Source organism: Mycteria americana, chromosome 7 (assembly GCF_035582795.1).
Source record: "Mycteria americana isolate JAX WOST 10 ecotype Jacksonville Zoo and Gardens chromosome 7, USCA_MyAme_1.0, whole genome shotgun sequence".
Classification (NCBI taxonomy): Eukaryota; Metazoa; Chordata; class Aves; order Ciconiiformes; family Ciconiidae; genus Mycteria; species Mycteria americana.
Genome location: NC_134371.1, coordinates 69,619,910 through 69,637,040, shown reverse-complemented (window position 1 = coordinate 69,637,040; position 17,131 = coordinate 69,619,910). Strand labels below are relative to the sequence as shown.

At 46.1% G+C, this 17,131-nt stretch overlaps 1 protein-coding gene across 2 annotated transcripts in view; it reads left to right on the top strand.

Moving 5' to 3' along the window:
* Nucleotides 1-17,131, top strand: part of NEGR1 (neuronal growth regulator 1) — a 304,619-nt gene that overhangs the window by 186,308 nt on the left and 101,180 nt on the right. For both annotated transcript variants that reach the window (XM_075506660.1, XM_075506659.1), the window contains exon 3: nucleotides 8,226-8,351. In XM_075506660.1, coding sequence (XP_075362775.1) covers nucleotides 8,226-8,351 — 126 coding nt within the window. The remainder of the gene's footprint in view (nucleotides 1-8,225; nucleotides 8,352-17,131) is intronic.

Sequence of the window (17,131 nt, the reverse complement as noted above, 5' to 3'; positions counted from 1 at the left end):
CCGTACCCTGCTGCGCCCGACGCGGACTCCCTGGCACCCGCTGTGCGTTGCACGATTGCACCTACAGCCCCGTTCGCGCTGCCTCCTGTCAAGGGAGGGACCCCCCCTTTGGGGCAACCCCCCGGGCTCCTCGCTCAGCCCCTTCACCCCACCGTGCCCCGGGAGGGCGGCTGGATAAAAGCGCAGGAAGCAGAAGTTCAGCCTGGATTGCCCTCTCTAGTCTCTACAGGCAGTCTGTGCCTTGCCCGAAATGGGAAGGCATTGATTTAAAAGCATTTTAAGAACAAATGTCAGGTGACTGTAAAGCGCTTTTCATTTTAGGCCCTTGTACAAAATTTACTTGGGAGTTTCATCCGTCTTTCATCCTTGCTTGTTATCTTGTTTCTTATGCATTTCTTTAATCCATACACTGCGTAAACGTTTATTCATTGCTATGTTTAATTTTTTTTCTGACCTTCACAGTTGCCATGTGGGATGGGTGAAGGACTGTAGTTGTTGAAATGGAAAGTAGCTCTGCAGTGGATTTAATCTCCGCTTGTAGCTCAGCTTAGCAGATGTTAAAAGCTAAATCTGCTCGTCGATCAGAGTCTTTAGAGGTATCGTAAGAAGTATGTATGCAAAATAAACATTTTCAAGTTCTTATTAAATATTAACTTTCCATTGTGATTATGCATATATATTCTAGTCATAATTAATAAATTCCACAGATTTCATTGATCTGAATGTAATGATCCCTAACAGTCAGTAAATAGCAGAAAAATTAGCAGCATACCAGAAATTATTATTTGTCTCAAACTGCGAGGTTCTAGAAATAGTTACTATAGAAGCCAATTTCTGTCAAGGGAAAGATCTTCCTAGGAAATCATTGATAAAAATAAAATCTACAATTTTTCATGAGCACCAGATCATATTGTATCGTTTCTGTAATTTTACAGAATTACAGTATACGGCAGGACTGCACTTCTGCGCTTACGTGTGTGTTATCTTAGTTAATGTATGGCTGGTATTCATTTATTTTCTAATTCTATTTTGGAAATGCCTAAATGATGCAACCTGCTCAGTGTCATTGTAATAAGACTTACAGACATCTTCTACTAGATTTTATTTAATTTCCCCACTATAAAACCTGGATTAAAGAAGAGCCCAGTCAATTAGAAAATGAACAAAGCACGTACTTAAGCGGAAATCACTTAATCTGCACTATGTAAGTCTGGAAAATTCTCCATCTTCTACCATGTCACAGTGCAAATCTTCCCTTAGAAAGACTGCAGAATTCCTGATGATAATCCTCAAAAAGAAACAAAAGCGCGCGCACTTCTTCTGGATCAGACTTTCCAGTCTTTAGCAAAATCTGGAGAGGGTTTGTCCACTGGGATCGTGTGTCCCTCCAGGCAAGGACGATGGGCTCTGCGTTCTGCACAACGCTGAACACAGAAAATCACAAGCTATAAAAACAGGGCTCAAACACCGTGCTGTAGTCACAGAGCTTCCCGCCTGCCATGTCTTCTTTTTTTCCATATTTAAAGCTCAGTTGTAGTTCCGTGATAGAGCATCTAACAGGGCACGGGGGAAAAAAGAGTTCACTGAGGTACAGACACAAATAATAAAGTCAGAGAGGAAAGTGCTGTAGTGGGCGGCTGGCAATTACCTCGGGAGTCTCTGCGGTGCCGCGGCGAAAGGCGGTGGCCGTCGCGTGGGCGCACCGCGCTGCCGCCCTCGGAAGAACGCTCGTGGAGCACGACCTGGGGGAAGCGTTGCACCAGGGAGCTCCTGTCTCCCTAGTACCAATGCAATAGCCCTTACGTGTTTATAACCCAAGTCTCATGTATAGTATAAGCGCTATTGTAAAATATTGTACACTTTAATTTATATACAGCTGTTGCGTATTTTGGATATAATAGATGGGGGCGCGAAGCACTGCCAGCAAGGACTGCGTGCACTCACCTCCCGTAGGCTCCAAACAGCCGCAGGGACAGAATTGGTGGTGTGGGTTTTCCCTTTGGGTGAAAATGTCTGACTCTGGGATTTATGGGAAGGAGGAGGAACTATTCTTTAAAGGAGCAAAGTCCTTCTGCGTGCACGGGAATGCCAACAACTGTTGTATCCTGTCTGTGCCGATTGCTGCAGGCAGCAGCGTCAGAAAATCGGTAAAAGAGAAGAAACCTGCCAGGGCTGTGAGGGCCTTGCATTGCCCCCCGCCCCTGCGGACCCCGGGAGGGAGGACCCCGGAGCAGGCACCCCCGGGGCCGGCGGCTGCGCCCGGGGAGGCCAACGGTCTGCTGAAACCCCCACGCTCCAAGGGTGTTTATGTGCTCTTGAGGGGAGGATTTTGCCTTCTGGGATTTGTATGGCTTTTAGAAATCTGCGCGTTTGATTGAATGTTAACCGAAGGCTGAATCACAACAGACCAAGGCACGTCGTGACGCGCTGCTGCACCGGGAGCATCCCTTGCCCCACGCGCTCTCTCTGCCCTCCGCTGCGGCTCGGACCCTAAACAGCGTCTTTGGTGCTCGAACACGGCAGTTAGGTAGGGCTGCAGCGCCTATCGCAGGAGGGCTCTGAAATGTGGTGAACGGTGCTTTGCAAACTCCTGTGCACGTTGCTCTTTGCCTGTTCACAGTTAGAAATGCATAAGCCTTTGCACAGATGGATTGGTCAACAAATTAATTCCAGTCCAAAAGAAATGGTCAGTTAAGCTGCTGAAAGCAGCCTCTTCTCTCCCCCCCCCCCCCCCCCCCCGTTTTTATTGCTTAATTATGAAATTGTAATTAGGAAAAAAATCAAATTATCATTGCAGACAGGGAGGTGGGGAGTGCAGCCCAGCATTTGGATGAAGAACTTAAGGGTATTGGGGATTCTGGAAAAGAGGCTATGTAGTACTTCTCTTTCACCAAAAAAGTCACTCTTTTTTGAAAAGCAAGCGTACAAAGATCTGGGTAAGGCAACGTGAGCACAAAAGCTATACGTGCAACACCTGGGAGGGATGAAGCAGGTGACCCCTTCGATTCTGGTGGTAAAATCTCTCTTGCCAAGTAACACTTCTGTACTTACAATCCAATTCCTCTCACGGTTTTTATATGTTCTGTTGGGATTGGCTATAATCCGTATACAAAATGGGAGTGATTACATTATAATCTGAAAAGGGAGTTGGCTTCCATATGATTTAATAAATATTACTATAAAAAATGTAATTCATAACTGGTCATCACCTTTATCTGGGGAAACCTTCTGAAGAAACAGAGCTGTATGTCTAGCCATGTATGTCATAATCTTGATACTACATAGACTTTGATTGGACATTTCAACGAGGGGAATGTATTTTAAGAAACAAGATGGGTGCACTTATGCTGAGGCCCCAGGTTATTTACCTGATAATTTTAAATTGTGCTGAAAATAAGACATCCTTTCCCATGTTTGAAAAGCAACAGCAGCTAAAAAAGCAGCTGTACCCTACAGTCACTCCCACTACACTAGTAAGCTTTATTATGCTGCATCATTTGTGTACACATGAACGTATCTGAGAATATAATTCCAGCTCCTTGAAAATGAGAAATGAGACCCTGCAATGAACTATAGACTCAATGTCAATCCCCTGCAAAATAATGGCACACATAATTCTGGACTCCAGGAAGAAGTAGGAGCTAAAATATGTTGTCAGCCAGAGGCTCAATCCTTATTAGCATCAATCAGTCAGGTTTCAGGGATAGCAGATCTCGTCGGACAAAGCAGCTCCTCCAAAAAGCCAGGTGGAAAAGCAGGTCTTTGCCAGCCACTGGTGGGGACGTTCGATTTGGGACAGTCTTAACAGAGCTGCCATAGCGTAGAACAGAGGATGCCGTCAGACGGAGCGGGCAGGTCCCTTCTGCGGCAGAGCCCCAGCGATGCTGTTGCTCTCCCTCCTCCTGCTGGGGACACCGGTTTTGACCAACAAGATAAGCAATTTTAAAGAGGAATTTAAGAGGAGGTTCCCATAGTACTGCTCAGGAGGGAATCACAGCTGGATGTGCAACGGGACCAACCGGAGCCTCCGGGTATTTATGTTACGCTGGTAGCATATGTAACTGGTGCTTCTAACCACCCAGGAGATCTGTGCAGCCAGGCGTCCCCATCCCTTCGGTGCCCCCTGCCCGCTCCCCCCTCCGTCCCTCCGCAGCTGGCCAGGCAGGAGCCGAAGGGATAACAGGAGCAATGGGCTGGGTGGTAATGACTGCACGGGGAAAGAGGAAATAACGCTGAGATAAAGTATGGGTTTACCTCTGCACACAGCACTGGTAAGACTCTTGCTAGGCTATTATGCCTTGTTCCACTGTTCACATTTCAGGATGATTCAGATATTCCTCAAAAGAGAGAAACAAATATTATCTAGGAAGCTTTACAAAAATTAAGCTTGTGGCGCTCAAATCATCTGCAGAGAAAGATGAAGAGGTGATTTATCACATTGTGCGGGTCCTTAGTCATAGAAAAGATACTTGATAGTAAGGGGGATGTTCAGTCTCGCAGACAAAAACAAAATAAGATCTGATTTCTGAAAGCTGAACTTAGTGGAATTCAATTTTGAACTAAGATGCTATTTCCCGGCAGCGAGGGGGTATTTAATCGCTGGAAGTGCTTACCAGACGTGGCAGTGCGAGCATGACCTGGAATTGCCAGGACACGACTAGACAGCTTTCTAAAACATATACTTCAGTCAGGCTTCTGGGAAAATTTCTAGAGCCTGTGACTATCTGAGCTCAGACTAAATTATTCCATGGCCCCTCTGGCCATATATTCCACAAATCTATTAATACAGTTGAATTTCGTTCATATCAAATTCTGTGTTCCATAGCCATGGCTCACATGTAGAATCGCCGGGGAAAGATTTTCAAGTTGTTTGCCATTAGAACGTATGGTTTTCTCAAGATAAAAATATTTCACCGAATACTATAGATTTGGGGTTTGAACACAGTAGGCAAAACCTACAACAAAGAACGTGAGACTGACAGCCAAAGTTAACGGCTGTCCTAAAACAAGGAGGAGAGGGAAAGAGCTGGAGCTGCAAGAGGAAGTCCGGGGCTGGGAGCCTGAGCATTCGGGAAAACATGCTGCTTTTTGTGAGGAGAGGACGCTTGCAAAGGAGGTGAGCGATAAAGAGCAAATGAAACCTCATGAGGAAAGGCAGAGGAGGACGAAGACAACGCTTGCATTAAGCAGCAGATGAAAGAGTAGACCGTGTTGATCTTTGTCTTGGAAAAGAAATTTTGTTCAGCTCTGTGAACGGAACGAAATCCTATTACTTCAATTGTAGATTCCTGCCTACGGCAGGACTGTCAGTGTATTTTCTTTGGAAATTTGTGTTTTGGGAAATTTGATTACAATCGCTTATATGATCCAGCTTTTCTGCTGGATCCTTATGGCACTCTGCTGACAGGACCTACAGTAGCTGTGCTGCAGGACCATCAGTAGGGCACGCCAAGAGCTCCCCATTCCCACGGAAATTAACGTTATCATATTTGTAATCTGGTTTTGTCAGTCACACTAATTAAATCAGCATACTGAACAATGAGTGGATACTTCACCCACCCGTGTTCTGGAGATGGATGGAGGGAGGAGACTGGACTAAGTGTAACCCTGACCCTGGCACAGCCTGAGCACCAGGAGACCTCCTTTACCTTGCTTTAGTTTGTACTGGCCACCCGGGTGCCGTCGTGGCGGCACAGCAGGCTCCAGCCACGGCCTCTATGTTTAGTGACAAGTTTAAGGCAAATAAAAATCACCTGGATAAATAGCATTAGGTGGCAGGTGTGAAAAATCCCTCTGTGGTACTGCTTCAATAACGCCAGAACATGAGCAAATCTCTCTCTTTTTCTACCTTCAAAGGTGCAGAACCTCGACTAAGAAGTTTAATGCCGTTGGAAATCTTACCCCGTAATATTTACTTATACTGGAAGATATTTCCACAGTTCCAAATAGATATTGCGTCAGTCAACTGTATATATTTACTTGTGAGAAGAACTGTTTCGAGTTATTTGGTTCCTTCACTTGACTTTCTGGAAGTATGTTTGTTCTTGAAGGATAAAGAAATAAGTAGCTCAGATTTAGGAAGATATTTTTGAAATATTGTAGACTGACTAAAGCCACTGTGTATGCCACATTACTCATGATATTCTGCTCTCAGATGGTTTTCTGCATTTCAGATAGAATGATTCCTCGCCAGCTGTCTTTAGGAGGTAGATTTATTTTTCATACTCCGTACACAGAAATAAGAATTACTTTCAACGTTTTGGCTATTGCCAAGCTGAAACGTTAATGATATTTAACTTGGGCTGAGACGGGGGAGCGGGGGAGACCTGGATTAGCAACGCCCCGTCTCAGGGCAGGGGGGCCCCGAGGCAGGGACACGTCACGGCATAGCTGACATGGGGTGGGCGTGTAGGTGGCGGCTCTTCACGTTCTCCTTTAGGCCAGGAGAGACTTCTGCAGAAGGAAGCTGAGTAAGGGGTTCATTGCAGGGATCTGCGAAGAAATCTGATTAATAAATTGTCCCTTTACGTGGGAATAACTCTTCTGTATGTTTCAGCTCCTAAAAATGGTCTGTAATGACTGCATGCTTTTTCAGGTCATCAAGTGAAGTAGTGAAGAGTCGATTATCACTTTTGTGAAGTAGACTATGGCAAATTCAGAAGTATAGCTCTGTTCAAGTGATTGTGTAAACCTGCTTGAACTTCAAAGGCAGGTAATACTGAACGTCACTCCTTTAGGAATTAAGGAGGGTTCAGCCTTCCCCAGACCTTCGTTTTCCCTAAAGACAGTGTTTCTCTGCTAATTAAAAATACATAGACTTTTAATTTTCTTTGCTCACAAATGCATAGCCACAAGCAAGCACTGAGAATTGCCAGCTTTTTGAAGTCTGTCTGACCCCAGCTCATTTCTACAACTGCAATACTTGCAGTCACTGGACCAGGGAAAGGGCTGGAGAACATCTGCAGGTGGAGATCCCAAAGTACACAAAACCAGTCTGAGCGTATGAACAAGCTCTGCACTTTTAAAGCACGTTGAAGGGATGCTAATAATGTATTCCAGGTTGCAGAGGTGTCTGTATGGGTTCAGATGGTGGGATTTTGGCTGTGACAAATTGGAGCAAACCAGTGAGACAAGACTGTGGCATTCAGGAGAGCAGAGCTCCAGCTGGACAGAGACTTGGGTTAGGAAAATGGAAGACCATAAACATTTTTTTTTTTCTCATTTTATTGGTACCCATTTACCTTGCAGAGCACTTTGATTTTAAAGCAGTCATTACAGAAGGCTCCAAAACACCCACATGTGAGATCTGTATCTTTTACAGATGTTTGTACAAAATTTGTTATTTATCATATAGGGAATAGTGCTTTTCAGAAACATCAGTAGGGTATGCCTTTTTACCGCATTGATTTGATTTCTATATCAAACGTAAAAATAAGAGATGTAAATAAATACATATTTCTTTAGAAAGAAAGATTCATTCTGAAATCCCGAATTCCTGCCTTCATCGCTGGGACCCCGAGTTCCTTTCCTCCCTGTGTAACATCACAAGAAGTAAAGCATTCCCTTAAGGGCAGGCCATTTAATGCTTTCCATCATTTTCCGTCCAGGTGGAACTCTGTTCTCTTACGCCCAGATGTATAGGTAGTACAGAAAATGGAGTTTAGTGAAGAATTCTGCTGATGAAATGAAAAAAAAAAAATCTAGCTTGTTTTTTTCTTAGCCGTGTTGCTACTGCAAGCCTAAAAGCAATACAAAGGAACGGAAATAAATGTATTTTAGTCTTCTCCATGAACAGATATTACTCTCCAAGTACACACGGAGTAGATGTAATAGGCATCATTATTTTTAAAAGTACAAGAAAAATTTAATTTCATCTTCTTTTCAAACTGTCATGAGCAAGCTCAACCTTCTCTTAGACAAGAGCATCCATCAGTAGCAGTTTACTGGGAACTCGATAACAATACCTGCTTTGCACAAAATAGATGAAATGGCTGCTTTCTTATCTGCAGCATTTCAAATCCATGGCTGAGCTTTTGCAAACATGATGGAAATAGCTGTGGTCACACCTAAACGAGGCTTTTGCATAGTTATATTTCAGCAGCTGCATGTATTTTTCCCAGTAATGGCCCTAGGGGTATCCCAGCTCTGCTCAGCTATCCACGCGCCGGCAGAACTGCGCTCATTCAGCAGCTCTCCGTTACAACCTTCTCCTTGTTTCATTCCAGTTTCTCCGAAGATATTCCGTATTTCAAGTGACATCGTTGTGAACGAAGGAAGCAACATCACCCTGGTGTGCCTGGCCACGGGGAAGCCAGAGCCTTCCATTTCTTGGAGACACATCTCTCCGTCCGGTAAGCACGGCTATCTGTCACCTGGAGCTTTCCGCAACGTTTCACCAGTAACAGGTTTTGCCTTTTCAGTTTTCAGGAGTGTGACAGCATCACTTTTGTATGCCTTAAAAAGTGTGTGCCTAACTAGCCTTCTAGAAAATAAAAGCTTCTTCAGATTTCAGCTGAGATCAGTGAAAACTCTACTACTACTGTAACACAGGAATGTCGAAATAAAGGCATCCTAAATATGAGCTTGCTATAACAGGCTGCAGGCATTTATCAAACAATTCCAGTTAAAACCAAAACAAGGAAATAATCAAGGACACACAGGGCTCTCTAGAATTAGGCGTCAACGTTAAAAACATGAACACATCATGCAGCAGATTTAATTTACTGTAGCTACCATTGAACCTTACAATTATTTCATGATACAGTGTAGTTTATTAGAATGGTTTTATTGAACAAATTAAATTATATGTGTGAAAAATCGCAGACAAAATGGCGTCAAAAAGTATAGTTTATATTTAATTTCATGTTTCCATTTATACTTTAAATTCCTCATAGCGTATTTAAAGGAAAACTTTTAGCTAACATTACAGGCATCTCTGCCCTGGTTGGCTTGGTGCAGAACCACTGAAGCCGGCTCCCTGCGAGCAAAGCTGGACCCGTCTCACTCAGAGGTGGGGAGAGCCCCGCGCCGTCTCTCAGGGCTACTGGCTCTGGAAATCCCGGTGGGTTTGGTGTTTCTGAAGGGAGACGCTCCCTGCTTCCAGCTGGCTGCTGCCTGCAAGACTGGGACTGCACCGGTTCTTTTACAGGGACCCTACAATGATAATTGATTTTGCAGTGAAGGTCTTTCGGTTTGCTTACACAACTTTTATGAAATCCATGTAATTGCAGGGAAGAATGGTTTCATGGACTGTCACAGCTTACCGCAGTGTCTCATAATCCTGACTAACAGTTTGCTTTACAAAGCAAGATCTGGAAAAAAAACTTTTGACCTTTAAGACAATGACAATAAATTCTGCTTGAAGTGTCCATCAAGGGACTAGGGAAAAAAATTCAGTTGTAGCAAAAAATGGATTTTAACTAAATGTCAAATAAAATTTTATTGGAAACCGTGGCGATACTTTACAGTAATAGCTTAAAGCATTACATTGTCTACAGAAAGGAGCTGTTACAATTTTCCTGGAGAGAAAAAAAGAAGAAAAGGAGGATTAGTGCACTCAGTCTGGAGAAGGGGTCTGAGGAGGAATTAGATCCTCATCATCTTGAATTCAGACAAAATTAGCGCACGTAATCACAAGAGCTTTCAGTGAACCCACTGATTTTGTATCTTGACCAAAGGAGTGAGAATGAGGACTGAGAGGAAAAATGCGATCATTCAACTACAGACTCATTACACTTACCACAATGAGAACTGGAAAGGAAATTTGAGGAAAAGACTAATCAAAGATATGGCGGTGCGGGGACGGTAAACCGAAGTGCCCACGGTGCAGCGACGATGTGCTCTTGCCGAGCGCCGAGCACCGCAAACTGCAGGCAGGCAGGTATGTTTTCCCACGGCTGAAGACCTCAGGGCAGGCAGTTACAGCTGTGCTTTGTTTCCCTTCCCTTGCCCGATACCTGCTTCGTTCTGCCTTCTCAGCCCTTCTTGGAAGCGTATAGCAATAGCGCCCGTAGGAGACAGCAACGTGCATTTACCATATGCTCACTGTTTCATCCTTTCTGCTGGAGCATCTTGACCAAGGAGTTGGCAGGTAATCCTGCGAATCCTATACAACTGCTCCTTGTGGGATTTTCTTGGGGGAAGGGTGGATGTTGGATTGGTTTTGCCACGTCCTTTACTCTCTCACAGGGAAGCGATAGGTTGGATGAAACACAAACATGGGCTTAACAAATTTGGTCCTTAAAAAAAAAAGGGAAAAAATCACAGAATTGAACCACAGACTGGCTGAGGTGGGCAGGGACCTCTGGAGATCAGCCGGTCCGTCTCCTGCTCAGAACATGTCCAGCTGGGTTTGAATATCTCCAAGAATGGGGATGCCACAGCCTGAGCAACCTGTGCCAGTGTTTGATCGCACAGTAGAAAAGATTTTTATGTTTAAATGGAATTTCCTCTGTTTCAATGTGAGCCCATTGCCTCTTGTCCTGTCACCGGCACCTCTGAGGATCCATCTGAGTCTGGATGACTCTGAGTCTGGATCCATCTCCTTTACACCCCCCATCAGGTACAGGACCCCCGGAGCCCTCTGCTCCCCGGGCTGAGACCCCACCTCCCTCAGCCGCTCCTCAGTTCAGATGCTCTGGCCCCGTCGTCACCCTCAGGGCCCTCCTCTGGACTCGTTCCAGGATGTCCGTGTTCCTTTTGCCCGGGGGGGCCCTCAGGACATGCATGCGTAATTCATCGTCAGAACGGTGGGATACGCGCCTACCTCAAGGGTCATCGTTAGCCTAGATCTAATATTGCCTGCCCACGGCAGGGGCGTGGACTAGATGATCTTTGAAGGTCCCTTCCAAGTCAAAGCACTCTGTGATTCTATGACTTACCAAAAAAGAAAGAATACTGATGCAGTTGAAGTTGTTGTGGACACACTTAGTTTCTAGCCCTTTTCCTGGTGATTTGCACCCCCTTCCCTGCCCCGTGGGGGCTGAAGGTCACTGCCTTCATTCTGGTGGGGGGTTGTTATGTCAGCATCCAGCATCCCTCGGGGGGAGGAATATGATGTTCACGTCGGTGGTTTCTTCTTCCTCCATTTCGGATCCATTTTGGGTCCTTTTTAAATTTTTGCTATATCACGTTTTTACACCTTTGCTCTTTCTTCATTGCTCTGCAGCTCCGCATTACATCCCGATTTGCTGTTTGCGGTGCCTTCTACGTACGTCCGATACCACTCCTTTGGTCTCTGACACCCCGAAACCCCACTTTGTCCAGCTCCAAATCTGCATTTCTTTAACTGATCATGGGTGAGCTGTTCACAGCCGTGGGGTCTCCTCTGCCCGTCCCTACCCACCCCATGCCTGCCCTCCTCTGCACCCTGTCCCCTGTCCCCGCTTCTCAAGCCCCTGCTCCCACACTGTGTTCCTCTGCATCGTCGTGTAACAGTCACAAAAACCTCATTGCACACAGAATAACTGCCCGCTGCTGGCCGCGTAAACCCATGGTCGTACCACGGAAATGCAAAGGTCAAACAGATTAGCCAGGGACGCCTGCTCAGCTGGGGGGAACCCTGCCCCAGCTGAACCAGGCCTGACAAAGCTGCAGGCAGGGCAGGACAAGTCCAGGCAGAGACGCGGTGACAAGACTCAGTGCTGAGGCCTCGCAAACTCATTGCAAACGCCACATTTACAGGGCTGCATCGTTACAAAACCCCTTTCATCCGAGAGGTGAGCACCGATGCGGCCACTGCACGAGGACGTGCCTTGGTGTCCCCCGGTTGATTAATGGACAGAACTCTGTCCGGAGTGGGAGAACGCACGATCCAAATAACTTTTTGCTCAAAAATCTCGTACAATGTAATGGCAGCAAAGAGATCATTTACAGAATATGTTCTGTCCGCTGGTCTACCAAAGAAAGAAGGATTTTTCCATTTCAGTAACACTGTACCACTTTTGTGCTCAGGTGCGTGTTCTGGTGTATAGACAGTTGTAAATGGCACTCAAAGCCAATTAAATATCGGTCTGGCAAACAAGAGGCCTGGATTTATTAGAAAACAAAATGCAGGAGAGTTGAAAACACCAGATTTCTGTAACAGTTTATATTCTGTCTGCAGCAAATTACCTTTATCTAAACATAAGCTTCATCTGCACTTTATAATTTCTACCAGTTTTCTCCTTTAATTCCCAGTGGCACTAATGAGGCTTACATGCAAGCATCACATCTAGAATACAACACTAAATGATATTAACGAATCATATTTAGAATATTCTGAAATTGTTTGTCAAAGCTGCTACTAAAAGATAAGAAACCGAAATCGGTGAATACAAATGATTCAATGTAGACTAATTCCAAAACGTTATCGTGATTTGCATCAATGCAGCCTTTACTTGCATAAGGTCGGATTCCATTTTTTTGAACAAGAGATAAAATGAACCTTTCGTAGGAACAAAAATAAAATGTATTTAGAGGTGATTTTTAACTCAGTACATAAATTATTGGCCTAGAATCTTTATTGTGCGTGTTTAACTTGCAGTCATTATGTAAATGCATTCATTATATAAATATTCATTATACAAGCCCATTATGTAAATCCACAAAATCTACACATTCAGCGTAACACCATAAGGAACACGGGGCTGTAGTTTGTAATCTGAAAATCTCGTATTGTTGAAATGTCATCGGAATAAATTGCAGGTATTACTTATTTTGTTCTGACATTTAAGAGCAAAGTGCAGCATCAATAGTTTAAGAATGAAACCAGAATTTTAAAAAATTAATTTTAAAAATAAGGTCTGCCGGAAACATAACTCCAGCTTTTACCACTTGTACGCACTGGGCGTGCGTGTGGCTTACATTGCCGGTTTGGAAAAGCGAGCTCTGCCAGCGTTGCCACGAGCAGCAACAACAGAAGCCATTCAGAAATCTTTTGGTAAAACGCTACTGCTTTGCAAAATTGGGGCGCTGTATGTCGAAACTCTTTCCCGCGTTGGTTTTGACAAACTTCCAAAGGAGAGTTTTCCCAGCCACGCAGGGACCGGTGGCCCGGGATGCTCGGGCGATGGCCGGCAGAGCGGGCACGGTCAGACCGCTGAGCTGAGTAGGGGCCGGCAGCAGAAGCACGCGCCGCCCGAGCGCTTTGCTGCGAGGACAGGCTTGCTAGGAAAACCCGACATTTCCGGGTTTATCTAAAGGCAAAATAGGTTAAATCGCATGGTTTCCAAAAGTCCTATGGAAAAAGCAAAACTTTTCCTACCTAACTCCCTTAAAACAAAAGGACGCTTCTTGAAAATTCACCCCATAGTCTAATGTTCAGGGTATAGAGGTTTTTCACCTGTTTATATTTGAATTAGGCAAACGGGGAGAAGCGGGGTATCCTTCCACACCCCAGCAGGTTCTTTCGGCGGTGGCTGCTGCAGCACAGGCACGGAGGCCTGGGAGCGGCTGCTCTCTCTGCCGGGAAGGCGGCTGTAAGAGCTAGCAGAGCGAGCAGGGCAGACGGGACGCTGGTCAGGCGTGTAAGGTTATGTTTTGCCGAACTAGCTAAATACCTGGGTGGACGCTGGGGGAAGCAAGGTGCTTCAAATGAAGCACAGCTGCGTTTAGACAACAGTCACCAGCATGGGTCTATATCGAATGTATAAAGAGAGAGAGGGGCATAAAAAGATTGCAAGAGTAGCCTCACCTTTGGCTTTGTTCAGAGCGCTTGATTTTGCAATCGTAGTTTTCACCACAAGTGTTGTTAGATGAAGTTTCATGTGTTTCAAACAAATATTTCCACTCTAGCTGGTTTGTGTTGGCATCGTGTCGTTACCCGGAGGACTCGCGCGCAAGGCTGGGCTCCGCGCGTGCGCTCTGCAGCACCAAGCGTGGTGCAAGAAGTGAGGGCAACCAAGAGGTTCACCTCAAAAGTGCGCTCCTGGTCCAAACTAAAATGCCGATATGGATGCGCCCAAAGTGCATGAACTCCATCCCCTCAAGTGAAGGAAACCTGGTGGATGCTCTCCTGGAGTGAACCTCGCACGGTCCTGCTACGGGCGGGAACCAGGACAGATCTGCTCCGAAGCAAAGCCCCCCAGACCCCCCCCCAGCGCACGTTAGGTCCTCAGCACTGTTTTAATCTCCACGTCCACTCCTATTACGCTGCTTTACCTGCTAGCGTAGAGACTGAGCATGGCTGGCTCAACAAGGAGACAGATGTGTTGACGTACATTTTGCTAGCGGGTTTCACAGCCACTGGCTGCAGGCAAAAAAAAGAAGAAAAAAATAGGATTGAGACACAGGAATCTCCTGTTTTATTTGTAGTTGTGCGTGGTGTGTGGCAGTGTTTCCTGACCATACTGTCCCAGCTTCTCTGGCTTGTTCATACTGAACAGTCCCCCTCTGCCTTTGTAACGCTCAGCCTGGATCCTCAGCATCATCCCTGGTGACTTCTAGTTTCATATTTTCCAGTTCTTCCCTGCTCTCTTGCCCTTTTCTCACAGTTTTATCCCCATTGCTTCCAGCCTAGTTTCTAGTTATTTTCCTAAAACATGAGGATAAACTGGATGTATGTACGTGCGTGCGTTTGGGAGAGCAGATTTTCAGAACCTGTGAATTTAGCTGAATGAAGACAGATTTTCCCATGTCGAGTGAAAGGCAAATCCCTAGCACCAGGACACTCTTGTTGTTCATTCAGTCCTGTTTCCAGAGAATGGCAACACTGAAGTGTTTCCAAAATAACCCGACAAACCCCCCCAAACCCCTGCAAGAACTGTTTAGCACATGCAAAATCACAGATTTTTCCCTAACACTGAGGAAAGCTACACTTACCCAGAAATGAGCCTGAATTTAGGTTTGAACATATTCACGTGATGACTCCTTTCCTTCTCTAGCACATTTCATTTGCCGCCTGGGCGTGCGTGCATGAGTGTGATATGACTGAACCGAACCGAGTGCCCTTCCTATTGTTTCTGGACAGCCCTAAAGCTGTGAAGATGTATTGCATTAATGTATCATCATAGCAACGCCGTTCTGACGATATATTAGTGTAATACATCTTCAAAGCACTCCAACGGTAGGGCTGTCTGGGAAGGACGAGTCTAAGAGCCGATTCCATTCAATGACAGGACAAAAGGCGATGCTAGTCCCTGAACAGGCAGAGCGTGATCCCTGCGAGACCCCTCCTGCAGCAGCCCGCTACAGGAAGCCGATGCTGGGGAGGGAGGAGCAAAGAGGCTTTTTAAAAACTTCTAAATCCTAAGAAACAAACAAAGCTTGCTATGAGCAAGCTAATGTCAAATACTTAGTTCCCCTTGCACTTCTGCTAGAGAACCACTGTTTTTCACATGTTATCCACACGTGACGGAAGTATTTTGTTGAAGTGCAAATACTCTGAACCTGGATTTTCAGGCTGAAAATACTTAACTGACAGGAATTATTATCAGATTTCCAGGGCTTTGTGTGTGTACGAAGTGTGAGCTTGTCTTTTAAAATGCTCCCTCTCTTGCTTCAAAGTAGTTTTAGAACTGGAGGTTTTAGAAACAAGAGCTTCTGCCTTGTGTCTTTTGTCCTGCTAAATTCTAAAAACTGAAGAGGCATCATTGCCAGTGAGGGTTATTTCACACCGCTGTCTCCCTCTAATAGATTTGCAATTGTGCGTGGTATAATTTTTGGCCTATGAGAAGCGGCTCTCACCCACCGCCCGCTTAGCTGCTGCCTTTGCACCGTGAAGCTACTCCCAGCACTACTCGAGTTGTGTGAAGGATCTCGCTATCGAACCACATTTTCCCAACTTCGTAATTCAAAGGCCAATTAGCGGGCACCTCCAACAGCCTGGCAATACTGCCAGCTGAAAAGACCTCTGTCACTCGGGCTGCTTTGTCCCGGATAGCTTAAAATCGGCCATTATTGTTTCCTGGTTGGTGGGTTTGGGTTTGCAATGCCTGGAGTCGCCGTCCCAGTGTCTCCCTCTCCAGGGCATCCCGTCGCACTTCCCCGGCAGCTTGCTAAGAGCCCTACAAGTAATGAAGGGATTTCTCATCGTGGAGCTGTCACTTCATCGAGGTGATGTCCCGCAGGAGATGAACCTTTGAGGCCGGACCCACTGATGTACTGACGGGCTGCAGGCGGGAGCGAGCTCCTGCCCTGCTCGAGATGTGGCATCCCAAATGGCAATGGCGTGCAGCCACCTTTCCTAAAGTGAGGTAGATTTATTGCTGCATTAGACCAAAAGCGAAGCTAGTTCCCTTTAGGTGTCTAGGAAGCAGAATGTAAAATAATTCAGTGATTTAACCTGATCAGCAATGACAGTGATATGCCTCCCTTATGCCATCATTACTCATCTTGCAGGCAACAGCTTCATTACGGGCACCAGCGCCGTGCTCCTCGGTCAGGTGAAGCATTACCGGACTGAGCTGAAACATCTGTTCCTTGCAAGCGAGCTGGAAGCGTTTGGAGACAAGCCAGGAAACCTTCAGAGACAGAGCAGGGCAGGGACGATCAGCAGTGACGGGCTAAGACTGACCGCGATCAGGGAGGTTTCACTTGTGCGGGGGAGGCGAGGAGAGGCGAGAAGCAGGGGACTGCTGCCCATAGCTGTCTGCTCCTCTTCCGCTCCGCTTGGTCCCTGGCATCTGCCGACGATGTCTACCCGGCTTCGGGAGGAGGGAAGGACAGGGCTGTGCTCTCAGCTGTCCAGAGCCACCAGAGAATCCTGCAAATTGCCTCTTGGCCGCGTGTTGTAGATGTTGGCACCAGCCGATTTCAGAAGTAACGCCTTTGATGCCAGCATATTACGCTGACAAAGGTAACATGAATTTAAGGCTCAGATGCCTTTGGGTTTTACAAAGCTTTCGTCTCCTGCTCCTAAACTGGGTTTATGGAGAACACCCCTTCTTTTTCTGCACCCCCTCTCGTTCTGTGCCGTTTGAGGAAGCTGCTCGGCGCTCAGCTCTGGGCTTATAGCTCCATGGTTCGGTACTTTACACAAGCCCGTGGCTTGGCATTTTTTACGGAACAGGGATGCCTGCTTCTCCAGACCAGCGGCTCTGGCCAGGGCCCCCAGGAGTCAGGAAATCTTCCAGTCCGGTGGCCTGATGGGTTTCCCCGTTAGCGCCGAAGGCACGGCACCAGCGCTTGGGGCCGCTGCTGACGCCAGCTGGGG